Source organism: Daucus carota, chromosome 2 (genome assembly GCF_001625215.2).
Source record: "Daucus carota subsp. sativus chromosome 2, DH1 v3.0, whole genome shotgun sequence".
Taxonomy (NCBI): domain Eukaryota; kingdom Viridiplantae; phylum Streptophyta; class Magnoliopsida; order Apiales; family Apiaceae; genus Daucus; species Daucus carota.
The window spans coordinates 34,795,697-34,815,945 of NC_030382.2; the positions used below are offsets into that span (position 1 = coordinate 34,795,697).

The window sequence follows — 20,249 nt, forward strand, 5'->3', positions numbered from 1 at the left end:
CGGAGAGACCAATGGAGTTCAAAACTGATGTTGGGGCACTACATTGGTAGTATCAGACATCATTATTGGAATCTTGCCATGGGAAATAGCTTAGATACTGTCAAGCTTCGTCTTTTTTAGTTAAGTGTTAGATTTTTCATTTTGCAATCATTGGTTAGAACCAAAATCAGAACTGAGTAAATTAATCATCCAACTGTCTGCTGAATATTTATCCAACGGCTCAGAAATAATAGGCCATGCGGTAAACCAATACCCTTATAATAAGTCAAATACCATCCTAATTCTTGAAATGTGCAGGCCTCTTTTAAATTTACTTTTTATTGATCATCACCAATCACTACTCCTAGATTAATTAATTTATTAGTACTTATTCATTAGTATATCGTCTTTAATAGTAGTAGTGCAGTTGACAGAAAATGCTAAGCAGATTTCTGCATTTGCACATAAGTCAAACCCCATAAAAACAGCTGAAGGTCATGAATATCAAAATAGCACAAGTTGAAACCAGTCTACATAAGTGTTACAGCATTCACTATCCTGTGGAAAGTGCACCTATACAGAACAATTTCTGACCATATACATTTTTGACATATCCTGGAATCAAATTGTATATCCAAAATGTTCATCAGATGCTATACCTGTGAAGAGTCTACACTTGATGTAAATGCTTCTACTCAACGGCCTCTTTTTCCCGGACCATCTCTTGCCAAGAGAAATTTAAAGAACCACACTGGACTAAATGGTGAACAACAAGAACAGAGTTAAAAACACCAACAAGGAGATATTTTCCGAGGAGGAAAGTCTTTGTGCTCCGTCTTGTGTCAATGTCAGGATCCAGTGTAACTCTAATTCCATCAACAAATCTTAGAGTACAGGAAAGAGGATATATATTACCATAAAACGATGACTAATGAAGTGACGAACTAGCAAGTTCTAGGACATCTAGCCATATGAACGAGAGAAACAGTGCACAACTAACAGGGAAGACTATATTGAAATAGAGTGACTAGCAACAGAGTTAGAAACACCAAGATACTCTCTGAGAAGGAAAGCCTTTGTGATCTGTCTCGTGTCATTGTCAGGATTTCAATATAACTCTGACTGGATCAACACTAAGTAAAATCCTAAGGCACGCAACAAAAGGAAATAGCAATAACCGTGAAGTGGTGACTGATGAAGTGACGAACCAGCACTCAGAATGCATCTGGAACACAAGGAATCAAGAGATTCAGAGAAGAATTCGCATCTTCATCTTTTATGCAGAGGACCTAATGGAGAGGATAAGACAGAGACAACAAAGAAGATCAGATACGAGTGAGATTGTTATTGAGACAATGAACAAAGGACAAGACGGAATTGGTGAAAAATTCCAGCTTCCTACTTTGGGCCTGAACCTAGAAAACCCATCCTATGAGCCAGCACACTGATATCTTCCCCTTCATCCTCTTCGTTTCCACTTGAACCTAATTCATCATCATATCTATCATTTAATAGCTCTTCCCAAAATTCCTCGTCAAGTACACCATCTTCATACTCAGATTTGTCAAACACCTCATGTTCTTCCTCTTTCTCACTCCATGCTCTACCAAATCCTTGAATTTCTAATGCAAGTACGTCTAGCTCAGACACTTGAGTCCCATAAAAATCTCCGAATTCTGGAGGCTCCGTTTTGATAGGCTTTAGTACTCCTTGAGCCCTTTGGCTCGATTCTCCCAGTTCATAACCATTATGGCCTTGATCAATTGCACGCTGCCTTTTTTTAGTGACGACACCGTCAAGTTTCTTTCTTTTCTCCTTTTGCTGGACTAAATGGTTAATAAACTCAGGATTTTGTATGGCCCTTGCTAGGAAAGTCATCATATGTTGCTGTTTCTTCTCCGTCCCTTGAATCCTCTGCTCCAAGGATGAAAGGTAAGCTCTGGTAATCTGCTGCTGGTGTCTAAGTTTTGCAGCTTCCATCAGAAGAACCTGCTTGTCACGTTTCAGAGTTTCGACTTCCCCATCTATTCCAAATTGTCCAATCTCAACACAAGGTTCAAGCATTTGTTGTTGTGGGGGCGGAGTCTGGGAAGGAGCCTTTCGTCTCCTAATATTCCTCAAAAGATGCCTCTGACCCCTTATAAATGCTTCATTCGCAAACTCCCACAAATCTGGATCAATCTTTCTAAAACCCTGCATTAGTTAGGATCCATTTTTAAAGGTCAACAGCAGTTTGTGATTAGATAAAATAATTTCTTGTTTTTCTGTCAGAAAGCTTAAATCTTCTAAATCAAGCTTCTAGCATTCCGTTGTGAGATGGCTTCAACTTGGACAAATTAAGATCTTGAACTAAATAGGTATCAAGAAATTATGCTTGAACTTCTTGTCGACATAGCCTTTGGGGGAAAATAAAACACATAAACACGAAGAGATTATACAGTCACAGTAATCAACAGATATCCATTAGATGTGTGATGTGCATATTATACTCAGAGTATATGAAATGAGTGAATTCAATATAATTAAAAACCATATGCCAAAATAGATCATTGCCTTGTGGTTTCGATGCAGATTGTTACAGTGACCACTTTATCTTCTCTTGTGAAGATCATTTCCTAACAAAAAATTATTAGTCATAAATTTGTCTTGGCAGCAGCTGTATACTTCATTTGAGGAGAATAGTAGCAGCATCTTTCAACATCAACAGCCTACAAGCTTCAATTATGAAAAGAATTGAATTATTACTAAATCCGATATCACGGAATGATGTGGAGTTCCTAAGACTCTTTAAAAAATTCAGAGCACTGTTTGCATTGGGGATTTGGTGATAACTTTTTCCGAAAACTTCAATTTATTTATAACAAGGATTCTGATTCAATAGATCTTAGCAAGCCATATCAATAGCTCAAGTAAGATACATCACCAAAGGAATAAGAATTCTGATTGAAAAAAACAGATTAAAATCACCCAATTGACAAAAGCCTAGATGAACTCCACAACCAAAGACAAAACAACTAAACATATAGATACACCAAAGAGTATCAAGATTGAAGCAAGAATCAAGAATACTCACATAAGTATTGAGCTGCCTGACAAAGCTTGAGAAGTTACTGTGCTTAAAGTATCTTGGTAGAAGTTTGGTGGAGAAAACATGAGGGTCCCAAACAGAAAAGCTGAGACCCCCTCTACTCCAAGAAACGATTTGAGCAGTGGCTGGATCATCCACCATATCAAAAGTCTTATTGAGAAAAGGGGGAGGCCCTATCTCATTCAGACCCTCCATTGGCACTGGCAGCCTCATCATCCCACCCTGATCCCCCCCTGATGAGCTGGATCCTTCACAATCTTTCTTAACTGGGTCTGAATCATTCATGATCAAGAAGATTACAAAAAACACAAACTTTAAATCAAACTTCATAAACTTAACTCAGACCTGGACACACACAATACAAAAGATCCAAACTTTAGTAACATAAATAACAAAAAACCTTAAACATAAACATCAAGACTTTAATGAGAGAAACTTACTATCAAAATCAAGAAGATGGTTATGGCTATTCTAGTATTAACCTCAAAAGGTGAATGTTTTAAGTTGAGTGTGCTTAACTTATAAGAAGATAAGGATGTTTCTAGCCTTCCAAGAGGGGTGAGTTTTTATTAATAGAAAGTTCTTAGAAGTTATAGAAGGAAGGCTGGTATATAAAATGAAGTTTCTTCTCTAAAATAAGAAAGGAACTTTTTGGAACTTCAATAGGAAAGGTATGGGGGAGGCATGGGAGGCTGGCAAGAATACAGTTATTTTGGTTTTCAATGTATGTTTTGTGCAATCTGATTGGTTGATGCAAATGACCCACTTGATTATTGGATCACATCTGTCTAGTACTGTAGTACACCATGGATTCACATTAGAGCTCAGATTTGTCAACTTTTTATTGGATAATTTATAATATTAATGCTGGTAAGAAATACAGTGTGTAGCAAATACTACTGCTGCTACTACAATACCAGGGTCTTCACAGTGTGAACATTTGTAAAAACTGTGAACGCTCTTACTTCTTACACTCTTGTTTAATTTACTGGAGGGAATACGTGTCTTACCTGTCAAGGAAAATGTGACACGTACCTTTCTGTAATTTGCGACCATCGGAAAATCGAAGATTCTGAGCTCTGTATAGTGTATATTAAACATCTGCGTTAGCCCTGAAACTGTAATGAAAGTTTCTTTTACTGCAAGGATTTACTGCGGCAATATGGCAATTCTAACTAGGTTTAAAAGCAAACTACACATATTTCGGGCTAAGAGCAAGGCGACGAGTTTCCTAAATTAATGTCCTAAACTATACTCCCTCGGTTTTGAGATATAAAACACTGCCTTTGACCGCAGACTAAAAATGGTTATTTTTGAAATTTTCTTTTTTTATATAAAAATATATGATTGATACTCCCTCCGTCCCTAAATATACTTTTCCTACTTTCCTTTTAAGGTAATTCAAAAAACTTTTCCCATTTCTATTTTGGGCCACTAAGCACAATAATTTTATAAACATATTCCTTTACAACTTTGTACACATGTGAGAAAAACAAAACCAGGATACTATTATCCAACACACCTCATTAATCTCCCGATCCTTTGCATATGTAATATTGGTTTCTGATTGGTCATTCAAAAGTACTCTTGTAATCTGATTGGTTGACACCAATAGTGGTGGATCATGAATTTAGTATAACTGTGCAAGCAGCTCTCTAATTAATGTAAAGACATGCAAGTCAAAGCTAGTTACTCAGTAATCATGTTAGTCTTAAAACCTGTGCAATTCACCTAATGAGAAAAGAAAAAAGAATCAGAGGGAGTATTATTATTCAAAAAAAAAAATTTCAAAAACAATGATTTTAAGCATGCAGTCAAAAAATTTAAAAATACGTGCAAAAAAGTCAAACGACCTCTATTTCAAAATAAAGGGAGTAATTTAACACATTTTACATAAATAAGTTCCATTTGTGTCTTAAAATACTACGACATCGAATAGGCATACCTTATATCGATTAAATCTATAAAAAAAATTCTTTTTTTCTCCAATTATAAAATATATTAATAAGATAAAATTATAAGATATATTGTTCGAGTTGATATATAAAGATCACGACTTGAATGACTAGGACACTATGCGCCTGTTTGGTTAGAGGAAGCAGAAGTTACTTCTGGCTTATGCTCTTCTTGACACTTTCGTATAAATAAGTAAAAGCATTTTTAAGAAATTCTATTTCTTTTTCAAATATTTATTAACATATTTACTTTTCACTTCTTCACTTCTTTAATTTAAACGAGAAGCCACTTTTTTAAGTTTGTCCAAACAACATATTTATAAGATAGAACAATGTTGGACTTAGAGTCTTTTGATCGCTTAGTTAAAATTTTCATTTTTATTTTTTTCCCGAATTATAATATTGATCATATATTATTTATTCAAAAAAAATTAAAAATAATGATTTTAATTATGCGGTGAAAGGATTTAGGTTGTGTTCACTTGAAGTGAATGGAATGGGGGGAGAATGGAATGAATTTTGTACTCAAAAACGGTGTTGATCAAAGAAAATGTATACAATTTTCATTCCTTCAATCATTTCATTCCTATTTTAACTAGAGTTCTATCCCACCTGTTGTGGAAGGAATGCTCATTCCATCTCTACATCATATTTCCTTACAATTTTTATCACAAAAAATTGAACTCATTCATATTTAGTCACTATTAGCTCTTACTTTCTTCTTTCTCCATAAAATTTTTATATAATTTTTCATTCCATTCTCCCCTCATTTCATTCCATCCAACTTCCAAGTAAACAAAGCCTTAGAAATGTGTGTCAAAAAGTCAAACGACTTATATTTCAAAACAGAGGGAGTATGAGTTTTGTCCATTTCAAACTCATACCTAATCTTTGGTTGCAAAAAAATAATTTCAAATCTCATACCTCAAACTCCTAACATATGAGTTTTTGATATCCAAAAGGAGTGTGGGTTTGAGATTAAAATGTGAGAATCAGTTTCATTTTTATTTTTTATTTTTATTTAAGTAATTAAATATTAGTGTTCAATACAAGGATAATCAATTATGCAAATAATAATAATAATAATAATAATAATAATAATTTTATTAATATTTTTAATTAATATAAAACAATAACCTAATCTCTTTAAAAATTGAATATATAAACCAAACACATGATATTATATATAAATTCTTCCGCCCATACCATCTTCACCAGATTTCTCATTTCAATCTCATAATATTCTTAATCTTATTATAAATTGTATACATCAATTTAATTTCGGAAAGAGTTGCCTGAACAAGAAGCATCACATTCGAGATTTAAAATAAAATATTGATCGTGTGACGTGGAACATATAGTGCGCTACAGCCTACAGGCAATCGTGCACTTCAACGTGTCACGACCTCCAACTTGCTAATATTTTATTCGGAAAATAGCTTTGGCAGCACTTACAGTCTTACGCCCAGAATATAATAAATAAAACGAAATTAAAAATTACTGTACTGTATAAACAAATTGCGCTACTTAATCCGGACAAAATCCGTATTCAATGCCACTAGGACCACATATTTTAATTTTAGTTTTCTTCTTTTTTGAGCAAAGTTTTATTTTTCTTCTTATTTTATACAATGAGATTGTGGACAGAGCATGGGTCGCCCCTGCCATGGACGACCCATGCTATATATTTTGGTAATATAGGTCGTCCGTGTATAGGGCAACCTAGCCTCCATTATGCGGACCGGTATTTACTTCTTTGTTTGTGAGTTTCAAGATTAGAGAAAAAAAATCTTCAGCGTATTTCTTTATTGCTAGCACATTTAATAAAAGGTATTGTACACAAATATGATTAGAAATTTAATCAAGCAATACATAGAGGTTTTTTTTTTTTTTTTGAAAAGCACATAGAACTCTTTAATTTTTTACCTTTTATCATTAATAATCAGGGATTCAGGGGCGTAGCTAAATAGTGAGCGGGTCAATTGATTCAGCTCAATTTATAATTACTAGTTGAGAAACCGCGCGTTGCGGCGGCCTATAAAAATTATAATAATAATTCAATATTAATATTTGTAGAATGCAATAATTATATAATTGTCTATAAAAAATATATAAATGATTCAAAATTAATATTTGTAGGATAAAATAAATTTTATATTATAAAATCTTGATGTAATACCAATACTAATATATAAAATTGCAAACTTGGACTATAATTCATGGTAAAAAAATAAGAATAAATTTCTATTTTTAAAGTAATCATGTTCTTACATTGTCACCTTCCTCCAATATTTTTGGATTGATTGTGCACAAAAACATATAACTTAAATCCGCAGGATAGCGGTGTATAACTACTCTTGCTTGTAACAACCTTTATTTTTTAATACCGTATAAACAACCTTTACTTAAAAGTTGCTTGAACGGAGCAAACAGATAATGCATGAATAATATTTTCCTGTATACAAAGTAAATCCTATAAAAATTAACAACAACAAACATGTCCGATGAACAAAACAAATATAAAAGAATAACCAACAAAAATACATCACTAATAGTTAATTTATTGTTATCATCCATCAATATCATGTGAAGACTATATTCTTCTCCTATGTTTAGATTTGTCGACTCCCACATAGCGGTCTATAACTACTTTTACTTGCAACAACTTTTATTTTTTTAATACCGTATAAACAGCATTCACTTATCGTTGCAGAAGAACGACACCACCGAGTTATAAATCGAGCAAGAGAACTATCACCACAGAGAGGAAGGGTTGTGGTATCGAGAGAGAGGAGGTTGTGTTTAGATGATTCAAAACTCTACAACTTATTGGGGTATTTATAGGTGCAGAGAGACTTGTGTGCCACTCTTTCTCATAATTAAATAATCTGAAACAAAATCAGATTAAAACTTTCAAGCTACTATATTCCATAAATAATCGGAAACAAAATTAGATTCCGAAACTTGCTTCTAATATATCTGAAACTAAAAAGTAATTTTAATTTTTGATAATTTCCATCCGAAAATTCCAAAAAATTGAAAAAAATAGAACGGAGCGATGTGAGAGGCGCCACCTACACACCCCTCGCTTTTCCTTTACACAGAAACAAAATCAGACTAAAACTTTCAAGCTAATATATTCCATAAATAATATGAAACAAAATCAGATGCTAAAACTTGCTTCTAATATATCCGAAACTAAAAAAGGTATGATAAAACTTGCTTATAATATATCCGAAACTAAAGAAGATAGTTCTATTTTTTGATATTTTTCATCCAAAAATTTCAGAAAATTAGAAAAATAGAACGGAGCGATGTGAGAGGCGCCACCTACACGCCACTCGCTTCTCCTTTATATAAGTATATTGATTTATAAACTTTTATTATATTAAACATATTTATGTCAAAATATCATTGTTCTAAAAATTTCCAATTTGACTGATTAATTCCCGATTAATTCTCAACAATGTGACCGGCCCGATTCGATTTTTGAAATATGATTAATCTTTAGAAATTTTTCTTAATTAAAGTATATATAATAATTTATTCAAATTAAAATATTATATTATTTTAATTATGAACAATTGAAGAACTTGTGATAAAGTAAATATATATATATATTTGTTAATTAATAATAAATATAATAATAACTAAATATTGAATAATATTTAAATACAACCGATTTTCACTCCGGTTAATCCCCGATTTTCACTTAATCCCTGAATCGGTAACTAAGCCGATTAGGTCGTAACACTATATATGTATAAAATTAATATTTTACTTAACTAAAACAAATTTATATACTATATTTTACGATTACAAAAAAATTAAATTTTAATACGACTAACTTCAATTCTTAGCTACGTCAGTCTTAAAACTCATAATAAATTTTGAGGATATACCTCACTGTAAAATTGACCTTCATCGATTATTATCAATTTTTTGATTATATGCTTATATATGTAATAAAATATATATGTTAGCACAAATAAAATTATATTATATTCTGCCTAACACAATAAGATGTTATAGGTGAAAAATCAAATATTCGTTAACCTGATAAAAGCGAAGTGATTTTTTTAATTTCTAAATTCAATAATATATCTCATAAACATAAATTACACTAATATAAATTTAAATATGTTATCTTACCTATAATTTATATAAAAAAATTTCATTATATTTTGGTAAAGTATAGAAGAAAGAATACTTGTTCACTTGAGGTACAAATTGAAATGATAAATGCAGTTGTGAAAGGGGGCGGCCGTGTATGGGGCGACCCCTGCTATTCTCCATTCATCATAATTAGGTCGCCCAACTTTCAATCAATTAAATTAGTTAGTTTTGAAAACTCAAAAAAAAAAAGTTTTTTTTGAAAAATGATCGAATGTAGTGGTTATAAATGAAATGGAACCGGATCTGTTTGGTAGCATACGTTTTTGACAGAAGACAAGACACATGTCCCAAAAACTTTAATTTTTTGACCTGTTAGATATTACATGTCATTTTTAGTTTTACTATTGATTTTGATATTTTCTTTATTTTTTATACATAAAACTTTTACATAGATTTTTCAATATAATAAAATAAGTTAAATGTTACAAGATTATGCAACCTATTTCTATCTTAGAATGTATAGATGTATTTTTATCAACTTGTTAATGTTGTGTTTGGTTGGGGAGGATGGAATGGAATGAATAAAAAATACTTGAAAAGTAATAGAGATAGAAAGAAAGTTTTGAAAAAATTTGAAAGAGTGGAAAATTGCTATGATGAGATTTGAGAAGAAATTGAGGATGAGAGAGAATGGAGCATTCCATCTCAAATGGAAAGTGTGATAACTAGCATATGATGTAGGGAATGGAACGGAGGAAGTAATGAAATTTCTTAAAAATCATTTATAAAATAATTCATTTTTCATTCCATTCCTTCCGGAATCATTCATCCCAATCAAACACAATCAAACACAATATTAGTGAATTTTTTATATTTGTACGATATGGGACAAATAGGACAAACCTACGCGGCTACACTAGAAATTGAGATGATGTTGATAAAGACGAAATCCTTATGTTATAGTCTCAAAAGAAAGGTCCGGTAATTATGATTGATGTTTAGTTTTGTGAACGTAATATACCTTCATTGTGGATGTTTTCATAACTTTACTTTTTGTTTGTGTATATATATATGTTAAGACGTTATTTGATGAAATTATGATATTGTGGATTGATTATAATATTGTTATAATGATTATTATTATTAAAATATTTGTTATAGTTGTAAAAAGTATTGAGGAGGGAGCGGATGTTTGGACAAATTTTACATCTATTTTGAATATCATAAAATGATAGTAATAACGAAAATACTCCAGATTCTTGATAGATAAATTTAAACTTATGACTGATATATATATATAGTAAGCTTAAATTTTTTCCGAAACTTGTGACGAACATTCGTAAGGTAAATATCCGTCGTAAATTAGATATCTTATGACTAATTATGCATCTTAAGTTAAAGATGTATGTTGAAAATTGTGACGTTTTTCTGAACTTATTACTTGCGAAAAATGAATGGGGTCAGCTTGTTGTAGTGTAATTTGTTTTAATTCTAAACATGATAAGAATTTTAGGGTGTTCTTTTACAAATTAAATTGTATAATTTTAAAATTAAAATAGATAGTTTTATTGACGATATAATTATGTCGATGGAATATTTGTTAGATTACAAAATCATAATAATTTCATATTAATATAATAACAATAATTATTAAATAAAAAAGTTACATAATAATAATAATCAAATTTTAATACTTTATTATTTCACTGAAATACGGCGAGTACAGATATTTTTTTTTTTTTTTTTAAATCTTTGAAGTTACCCGGGCCGTAGCCCACCTAGCTACGCCCTGGGCTGTTTTTCAGAGTCTTTTATACTCTCTTTCAATGAATCGACAAAAAAACCAATAAATATAAATTTCACTGACAAATTAAACTTGTAAACCAAATCCTGAAATCCATTCCCAACAATTTGTAGCCTATGTGGAATGAATCAGTTTTCAACATACAGAACGGGATCAAGTTTAATAGGAGCAACACTAGGTTCCTCCCCAATGATTCTAAGATCTTCCTCTTCATCTTTCAACTTGGCATTCAGAAAAGCAACAATAATTCCTCCACAAGCTTTTATCATCAACTCTTTTGAACCCTGCCCGTGCTTTGTCAACAACTTTGTAAACCAGTACTCAATTCCATCGTCTAACATATCCCCATGCCCGTAATCTTTAGCTAAAAAATAATATATCGGAGGCTTGCTCTCGTTAAAAAATTCTGCATGGTTAACCCCGCACGGGGCAAATGGTGGAATTATGCATTTTGCTTGGCTGCCTAATCCGGTTCCGATTATAGCCACAGGAATATTAAGGTCTAGGCATCGCGGAATGTAGGAAAATATTTTGGGCTGGGGTCGATTATCTACGCTGCCTCCTGCTACTGGATCAACACCAAATACAGCTGAGATTTTGAGGTTTGTGGTGGATATGGCTAATGCAAATGCTATTTTTCCGCCTCGGCTGTGACCTCCGACTGCAATTTTGGTCATATCTGGTGTGACATTGTCTGGGAGTAGAGCTGGGAGGCCATCGGGCATCCAGTCCAGCACATTGGCATCAGAGTCTAACTCCTGGTCTCCGCAACAACATAACAGGGAGCTTACCTGCATGGATCCAGATACTGTGAAGCCAGCTAGAAAACTCCAACACTACACACTTTGAGCCCATTTGATTGAGTTTAAAATTATGACTTATGAATTAACATGACAAGCCGGGAGTTATTAATATTTTTTACTAATTTTTTTTTAAAAAATAAGTCGCTGGAAAAAACATGTCAAATTAAATTATGACTTTAAGTCAGTTTTTGGCTTATTTGTAATTTTAAGCCAACATGTAACTTATTACACAAAAGACATTTTTCAGTTAAAAGTCGAAATTGACTTAAAGCCCCAGTTTTAATTCGAGACAAACATGCTCCTACTTTGATGGCTTACTAAAATTTAATTCGATTCGAATTTGGCTCAAAAAGTTGAACTACAAAAACAGGTATGGCACACTGAAATGCAAGCATCTACTCCATCTGGAAAATAGGAAGATTTGGAAATACTGTTTGATCTTTCAAGGCACCATTTCGAGTATATAATCTTTTTGAAGTTGAGATTGAAGGCTCAGAGAATTTTTTCTTTCAGTTTGGACTAATAATTTTTTGGTAGACTAACTAACTCTGGTTATAAATTGGACTAAAAAAACTAAAAGGAAGAAGACAGGAACAATTGATAATTGGTCCCCAATCCATTGATTCATATGCAAGTCGACCTCGACCATAGAGTTACAAATAGTATTATTATGTGAATGTGGTCTCCACATGTGGTACTCACATATCAATAATGTGAGAGTCGTACGATGTTTCTTACATAGATTTGAAATCAGATAAGATTAATATAATTATATATATATACAAAAAAAGCTAGGTAGGAAGGAGATGAAGGTAGAAGTATACCAATGGATCACCAGGAGCAACAGCTATGAAGCCATGAGAAGCAACATGTTGCAGAAGCTGAGAATAAGCTGTATTGCTCACACAACACCCATGAACGAAGAGAAACACCGGGTATTTCCCATCTTTAGTCGGCGAAACGATGAACAAAGCCTTCCGTTCTGCTGATTTCTCCACTTTGATCCCCTTCACCTCCAAATTTCCTCTCTCAAATACTGAACTTGTTGCCAAGGCAGGCTTAGCATCACTCACTGACATTTTCGAGCTCTTAAAAATGTGTACATATATCTCTGTGTTTTTTTTTTTGTGTGTAAGTTGCACTTTGTATATAGCAAACGCTTGCTATTTATAAATATCTCATGTTACTTCGAATTTTTCTTGGACCAACAACGTAAGAATTTTGGCGTTTGTGGCAGATTCTGAAAATTTTTGTTGGTTTGCATACAGGCTTGTCAATTTGCACTTAAACTCTATGACCTTTGTTATGTTAAAGCAGCCAACGTGTTAAACATTCTTGGAGGAGGACGAAATCGTCGATATCCACATTCTGGTCCCGTTTGAAAGTCAGAGTTGACATGACAGCCGTTAAAACAAGGATTAGTGGATTAATTTTAAACGATTTATAGTTTTAGTAGTTTTAAACTATTACTCCCTCCGTTCCCCCTCCCTGAGTTATATACACTAGCTTATAGCCCGTGCAAGGCACGGGAGATTTTTAATTATTTATAAAAATTTTAAATATATTTTAAATGGTGCGAAAAAATTGAATTTATAAATAATAAATCAAAATTTTCAATAAAATAAAATTCAAAATTATGATTTGTTTGTAAGTTCGAACTGTTGTAAATACACCATCACAGCCATTAATGCCTTCAAATAAACTATTATAATCAAGTCATTTCTTTTCTCGTATGTATCATGCCAAAGTATTAAATTCTTTCTATTAAATTTTAATAAAGTTTTGAAGTGAATATGCGAGACCAACTTCTATTAGAATATATTTATAAATGTATTTTATATTAAAATTATTATAATTTGATTTAATTATTTTTCTAAATTATGGTTTTAGATTAAAATTGATAAACATAATTTGTTTTGAATTAAGAAAAAAAATCATAAACATGCAATAAGAAAAAGTTATATGATTAAGTAGAACCTGTTTTGGATTAAGAAAAAGTTTTTATATTCGTTCCTCACGTTAATCCGGCTTATTAATTTTAAAATATATTATATAAAAATTGTGCCGGTGCGATTTATATATATATATATATATATATATATATATATATATATATATATATATATATATATTTGAAACAGATGGTGCAATTTATATGATTCTACAAATAAAACTGGTACGAAATATTTATTTTACATTAAAAAAAATCATAAACACATGAAAGATAGAATTTGTTTCAGATTCAGAAAAGAAATCATAAACATGCAAATAGCTATCAGTTGCCTTATAGAACAAATGAAAGATAGAATTTGTTTCAGATTCAGAAAAGAAATCATAAACATGCAAATAGCTATCAGTTGCCTTATAGAACAGAAGTTAATTTTATTCTAATCTAACGGTGCTTATTTGTTCAATATACGATCCAACGGATGATAAGCTTTTGGACCATAGAACCATGCGACCAAATTATCTCCCTTACGCTTATTATATATAAGTATATAATTGGGGGACGGGAACGCGGCACGGACTTTAATGCTCCCGTAAAGTATAGTTCTATAACTTATTTTTAAGATTTTTCTTTTCTGAATAAAAGTTTGAATGTTATATTTTTATACAGAAAAAGAAAATTTTAAAAATAAGTTATAGAACTATATTTTATAAGAGCATTGAAGTGCGTGTCGAGCAATGAAAAAGAAACGTATACAATTAAATGGGACAGAGGGAGTATATTTTAGAGGGCTTTTATAAATATCCATACTTAAAAAGAATTTTTATAAAAATACAGTCATATTTGTAAACAGATTGTAAAAATACAATCTTTCGAAAAAAAATGCAAAAATATGGTAGTTACATTTGCAACCATATGTGCAACGGTCATATATGCAATCACAAATACAACTTTAGAATAATCTTTTGAAAATTAGATGTGATTGCAATATAAATTGCAAGTGGGTGCAAATGACAAAAATTGAGTATCCTTCCGGAGTCGATATGAATAACACAAAAGTATTTACAAAATCAACTTAAAACAATCACAAAATCAACTAAAATCAACCGATTAAGATGGTTGCATTTCCTTGGCATTGTTTTCAGGCCCGGGCGTCCTGGTGGTCTAGTAACAGGTAAGGTGTGGCACCGAGTCTCCATTTCGCTAAAATATCAATCCGACTCCCTTAGCTCAACGAAGAAACTATCAGGAAACACCTTCACTAGAAGACACAATTTTTATTTGGATGTCAATAAGGAGAAGGTAATTATTTTAAATTTTTTAATTTCAAGACATTATCAGCAAACAAGAGCAAATAAGAATTGCCAATAAGAGAAGGTAACAGATGTGATACAGGCTTCGAGAGGTCAGGTCATCTTCAGTTGTCCGTGGAAGACAAGGCAACAAAAACGTACACGAGTAAGACTAAGATACTCTCGCATTGTCTCCATCTCAAAAAAACGACCCTTCAACCTTTTCGCACATTTCAATTAATCTGACGTAGGTAGTATTTGTGAATGCTTTCATAAGTTGGACTCGTGTATATATTGAATTTGTTTCACTGTCCTCCCAAATTTCTCTTATCAATTTCGGACCGATTTTACTGTGGCTATTGCAGCATTAACAAAAGACATAAAGCAACTATAGTATTGAACAACGAATAAGAGTTAATATCAAGTAGGTGACCCATTACACCCAAAGTCCCAAAGAATCAAGTATAGTCACACACACAGTCCGTCATTTTTACAACACATTTCAAGGCATTCTTCTTACTTCTTTGGAATGACTGCAATCTTACGATCGAACAATCATTCCAAAGTTGTTCGACCAAGCAGTGGGGGAATGATTGCAATCTTACGATCGAAAAACAGCTTCACTGCCAAAGTTTGTAAAGAAAACAAAATGAAGCTCTGCTTTCAACCCTAAGATTCAAAGAGTATGACTATTATTACTATAGTTTTGATGACCAATAATCCTTAACTATCAGGCTCAGATATCACCAGGATCTGGTTTGTATTTTAAAAAACCAACTCGTATCATTGGCATGACCAAGATAAATTTTGAAATAAGTCTCGCACAACTAGTTGAGATGCAAGAATCCAAGTCGGGCACTAGCCAACTGCAAACTTGCCTTATAGACGAGCAGCACCATTTTTCAATGCGCAAACTAGTAATCTGGTATCTCTGTCATGCTGTAAAACAAATATGTAGTTTAACAAGTTCTCAAGTATGTTCGTCCTGGTTCTATTTGAACTACCATGGTGGCTTTCCCAAGTAATAAGTGGCATCTGAAGTTAAGGTATTTAGGTCCTGTAAAAAGTCCACAAAAATCGAAAGATGTATGGTGGCTGGGAAAAAATACTTCACATACTGTGTCCTAACACCTGTGAGAACAAAGGCAAAAGGAAAAAAGCGAATCGCTACCTCTTTGACTGCAAACCACTGCCACCATAATATTGCTTTGTAGTTGCTTTTGAAAATTCTGCAAAAGTCATTCCCTCTTTCAACCGTGTGGAAAGTGGTGGAACTATTTTATAGATTTCTTGAGCTAGTTTTTCCGATTCCAGGTTGGTATGACTTTCCTCTGTACACTCATTAAGCTGCTGATCAACGGGATAATTTAAAAGAGAGAAAGTCTTGCCCCATGCTGGATGCAAGAAGACAACAAAATTTTCTCTACTCAAGTCTTTTGGTCTAGCTGGTCTACCAACGGAGTGAAGTGTGGCACGAAGCCTCGCTTTTGATAAAATATCAGCTGATTCCCCAACCTGAATTAAGAAACTATCAGGAGGCATCTTCACCAGATATACACCATTTTTACTTGGATGGTATATTTGCAAATATGAATGCCCGCTAGGAGATGGTAATTCCTGATGTAGTACGGAAGGAAAATCATCTTTATTTGTTGTTTGTGAAAGAGAAGGCAACAAAAACATTGGTTCAGTTAGAATAGTGAATATACCATAATCATAATGCCACTGCTGCCATAAGTAGGCCTCATGTGCATCGCATTTGGTTCCATTACTTCCCACACTTGTCTGATTGTTTCTGAATAACTTTTCTGTGCCTTTTGCTGCATTACTAAAAGACTTTACACCGCGATGTCCTTTAGTATACTCCTTTCTATTGGAAATTTCTTGTAAAAAATTGTTATCAAAACCTGAATGATAATGTATGAGTCGCCCTTTAGCTGTGCATGCTTCAAATAGGCTTTGCTCAAGATTTTGGTCACCAATAACTCTGTCACATACTCGTGCTAAGCGACAACCTAATTCTATCATGAGAGATCCTAGCACCTCAAAGATGTTTCTTAGAATTTTAATATCACTTGCCCAAGATTCTCCTTGTCTGTCACTAACCATGCAATCTTCTGTACCCAATTGATTCACCTTTACACTGCTGGCCAGAACACCTTGGCCATACTTCAAGTGCATTGTAAAAGGCGAGACAGTTCTTTCTAGATTCTTCAATGGGACATCACTGCCCAAACCATTCTCCTGAAAATATAAATATGATTTAACGACTCAAAATGCAAACAGACAAACCCTCATTATGTATTAGCAAAGGAAAATGTACCCAATCTCTGTAAAGCCAAGAATGTACCCTAGTTTTTATCTCATTAATTTTAAAACAGATCATGTAGTTCATATATTAACAGCTACTTCGATTCTTAATGGCATAAATGAATGCATTAAAGATGCATTGTGTGCTGTGAGAAGTGAGACGATATTCGTGGTTACAAAATCGACACTAATATTGGATATAACATTTTCGTAACTATGTTCAAGGGAATATTGATGTTTTAGTCAATGCAGTTGGACCTTACTCACAGATGAAGTACTAAAAGAACTTCGAGGGTATTTATTATAGCCTATATACCTCTTATAAGCTAAATCAAACAGGCTCGGTATCATTATAATTTCTGGTTTATAATCGAGCATATGACACCAGTCCGGTCAGAATAATTAACCCATAAATAGCAAAATAACAGTTGACTTTAATTTGGACATGATTACCTGGTGTTTCATTTGTATTTCTGTAACATCAAGAAAAAGAATTCCATATCTAGAGAAACAGAATTGATACGCTTTCTTGTTTTGTTTCAGAGTATAGGTAGCACATGGCAAATCACCAGAATAATGTGAATGATAATGGATTTATGGGTGTTAAGAGGATTGCGAGTGGACCGACACTGAGGGCAGTACTGCGGTGTAACATGAGTTTTAGATGACACTGACGAAGAGACTGAAGTGGTAAAAAGTAAGCCTTAGATAATGATCTAGGTTTTCCTTGTAATTATGTAAAGAGTAAAATAAAAACTTTTCTTCTTTGTCACTTGTTTAACATCTTGTTTCCTTATTAAATTTTTGACCCAATTACCTAAAGTCCTTCTCTTTCAATTAATATAAATTTAGTAAATGCAAAATGATATATAGTTCAGTAGTAAGTTAGCCATGGGTGCACAATAAGAAATAGCAACCATCACCTGGTGCTTCATTCTCCGAAACCTGTTCCACAAAAAAGTCCTTTCCGCCACAATTCCTCCAACTATATATAATTTGCTCACCAAATTCGTCACCGGTATATAATTCGGTCACCAAAATATGAATCATTACTCTATAGTTTCCTAATTAAAATTTAAAATTACCTTCCTCACCGCATACAAGTCCTAAAAATTACCCAAAAACTTACCTCACTCTACTCTCACACCCCATAACTCAATATCTTTCACATTCACATTTCTTGCATACCCAGCCGTACACTATCACCTTGATAAATCTATCTTTCACATTCACATTTGTTATATATCGAGCCGAACACTATCACCTAGAGCTCGACTAAAGTAAGTGCAAAGCTCAACAATCATAAATTATAAATGATAAAGTCGAAGCTTGATTTTTTACTAAATTAATCTAGGCAATAAGTTTAGACTACAAGTTTAGAGTAATAGAGTCACAAAACTAGGCAATTAAAATTACTCACATTAAACCAGAAATATAAGGAAAAATAAATAAATAAGAAAAAAACATATATGCGTGTAATTAACCTTAAGAAGACGGTTAAGATCTCGAAAATCGAGAAGAGCAAGCTGAGGAGCGAAGCGAAGAAGTGAGCTTCTGAGTGATGAAGCACCCGGGACAGCAGTTACTGCAAGAAGGCCTGGCCCATTGGGCCCTAGGTTTTCCATTATGCTAGTCGTGATCAAGTCCAACCGTTGAATCTCGTTTTCAGAAAGAGGTTCATCAGAAGATAAGAGAAGCAAATCAGAGAAGGAAAGCTCGTAAGGATGTAGTAGCTTTTCTGGGTTTGCGTCTTCTTCCATTGTTTCTTCTTCATCCGTTTGATTGGAATCAGGGCCGGGGTGTTATATTTTGGCATGGGCAATGGGCCATGTTTTATATAAACTCTGGGCCTAGCACCGCAGCAGAATATTTTTCTGAACTGTCTTCTGAGGACCGCCAAATTCAAATATCCCAATTTCACATTGCTCCCGATAGGGGTGTGCATGGTGCGGTTTGGTGCGGTTCCGGACATTAACCGTTACTAAACCGATGAATGCTGTTCGGTTCGGTTAATCATCATTAACCGTAACCGCACCAACTAAAACGGTTTTTCGGTTGCGGTTAACCATTAGTCGGTTGCGGTTTTTTTCGGTTTTTTTTTTCGGTTTTTTCACTATTATTTGCTACTCTTGTGCATAATGATTTTTTCAAAAAAATATAAAATTTTCATGAACATGTACAATATGTTCGGTTACTATTTACTATTGTTTCTATATGAGGATATAGGAAACATTACATACTTTCATCTAAAAAACCTTAATACACAATAAAAACTAAAACATACATATTTTGACAAGAAATTAGATGATGTCAAGTCAATAAAATTATCCAAAATCAACTAATCATGAAATTCAAATAAAAAGTTTTCAAAAAGTACATAAATAATAAAAGTAGAATAGGTTTCATAATAAAATTTGATCAGCAGAAGAATAACAGAAATAGTTCTGCTTTGTGGCAAATCACAATAGCCCTAGTTTTCGATCAAGCGCTCCTCCAAATACTTGGGTGCCTAGTTATTTAAGTGACTCAGCAAGTATGCAAGTATGGAAGAAGAACCTCCATATAAAATTAGATGTGAAGTTTAAAAATGACTAAGGTGCTTTATTACTATTATTATTAATATATATATATATATAAATATAAATATATATAAATATAAATATAAATAAATATATATATATATATATATATATATATATATATTTCGGTTCGGTTAATTTCGGTGCGGTTTTAGCATAAAACCGAAAATAAAACCGCACCACTAATTTCGGTTTTTTATTTCGGTTATTTTCGGTTTTATTTGCGGTTTGGTTTTTTTCGGTGTGGTTTTTCGGTTTTTTTAGGTTTTTTTTGCGGTTTCGGTTTTTCCTGCTCGCCCCTAGCTCCCGAGGATCTTGTTCTAAAAATCGGTGATTAATCATCGATTAATCATTTTTCTGTATCTTGTCGAACTG

The 20,249-nt window shown here is 32.9% G+C and overlaps 3 protein-coding genes across 6 annotated transcripts; all 3 read right to left on the minus strand.

The window, feature by feature from the left end:
* Positions 1-462: 462 nt before the first annotated feature.
* LOC108205720 (heat stress transcription factor A-2c) lies at positions 463-3,770 on the minus strand. Of its 2 annotated transcripts, none has more exons than XM_064087237.1 (3): positions 3,508-3,770; positions 3,053-3,412; positions 463-2,172 (listed from the first exon to the last, which is right to left on the minus strand). In XM_064087237.1, the coding sequence occupies exons 2-3, from the start codon at positions 3,395-3,397 to the stop codon at positions 1,378-1,380; spliced, it is 1,140 nt and encodes a 379-aa protein (XP_063943307.1). In that variant the 5' UTR covers positions 3,398-3,412; positions 3,508-3,770; the 3' UTR covers positions 463-1,377. The 2 variants fall into 2 exon arrangements, with proteins under 2 accessions (XP_063943307.1, XP_063943308.1); XM_064087238.1 differs by having other exon boundaries at positions 3,053-3,339; positions 3,508-3,769.
* A 7,195-nt stretch (positions 3,771-10,965) lies between these two features.
* LOC108206898 (chlorophyllase-1, chloroplastic) lies at positions 10,966-13,000 on the minus strand. The gene is made up of 2 exons (XM_017377327.2): positions 12,570-13,000; positions 10,966-11,733 (listed from the first exon to the last, which is right to left on the minus strand). The coding sequence occupies exons 1-2, from the start codon at positions 12,822-12,824 to the stop codon at positions 11,071-11,073; spliced, it is 918 nt and encodes a 305-aa protein (XP_017232816.1). The 5' UTR covers positions 12,825-13,000; the 3' UTR covers positions 10,966-11,070.
* Positions 13,001-14,812: 1,812 nt separating this feature from the next.
* LOC108206323 (uncharacterized) lies at positions 14,813-19,126 on the minus strand. 3 transcript variants are annotated; one of them, XM_017376579.2, is made up of 3 exons: positions 18,780-19,126; positions 16,157-17,229; positions 14,813-14,954 (listed from the first exon to the last, which is right to left on the minus strand). In XM_017376579.2, the coding sequence occupies exons 1-3, from the start codon at positions 19,053-19,055 to the stop codon at positions 14,939-14,941; spliced, it is 1,365 nt and encodes a 454-aa protein (XP_017232068.1). In that variant the 5' UTR covers positions 19,056-19,126; the 3' UTR covers positions 14,813-14,938. The 3 variants fall into 3 exon arrangements, with proteins under 3 accessions (XP_017232068.1, XP_017232069.1, XP_063943309.1); XM_017376580.2 differs by lacking the exon at positions 14,813-14,954 and adding an exon at positions 15,400-16,042 and having other exon boundaries at positions 18,780-19,125; XM_064087239.1 differs by lacking the exon at positions 14,813-14,954 and having other exon boundaries at positions 15,941-17,229; positions 18,780-19,124.
* Positions 19,127-20,249: the final 1,123 nt, after the last annotated feature.

Excerpts from the sequence above, each read along its gene's own strand:
- LOC108205720 (XM_064087237.1), bottom strand. The coding sequence starts at position 3,397 with ATGAAGTTTGATTTAAAGTTTGTGTTTTTTGTAATCTTCTTGATCATG. Across the intron at positions 2,173-3,052 it reads TCAGGCAGCTCAATACTTAT|GGTTTTAGAAAGATTGATCC; the intron begins GTGAGTATTCTT and ends TAACTAATGCAG.
- LOC108206898 (XM_017377327.2), bottom strand. The coding sequence starts at position 12,824 with ATGTCAGTGAGTGATGCTAAGCCTGCCTTGGCAACAAGTTCAGTATTT. Across the intron at positions 11,734-12,569 it reads TTGCTCCTGGTGATCCATTG|GTAAGCTCCCTGTTATGTTG; the intron begins GTATACTTCTAC and ends GGATCCATGCAG.
- LOC108206323 (XM_017376579.2), bottom strand. The coding sequence starts at position 19,055 with ATGGAAGAAGACGCAAACCCAGAAAAGCTACTACATCCTTACGAGCTT. Across the intron at positions 17,230-18,779 it reads ATCTTAACCGTCTTCTTAAG|GAGAATGGTTTGGGCAGTGA; the intron begins GTTAATTACACG and ends TTATATTTTCAG.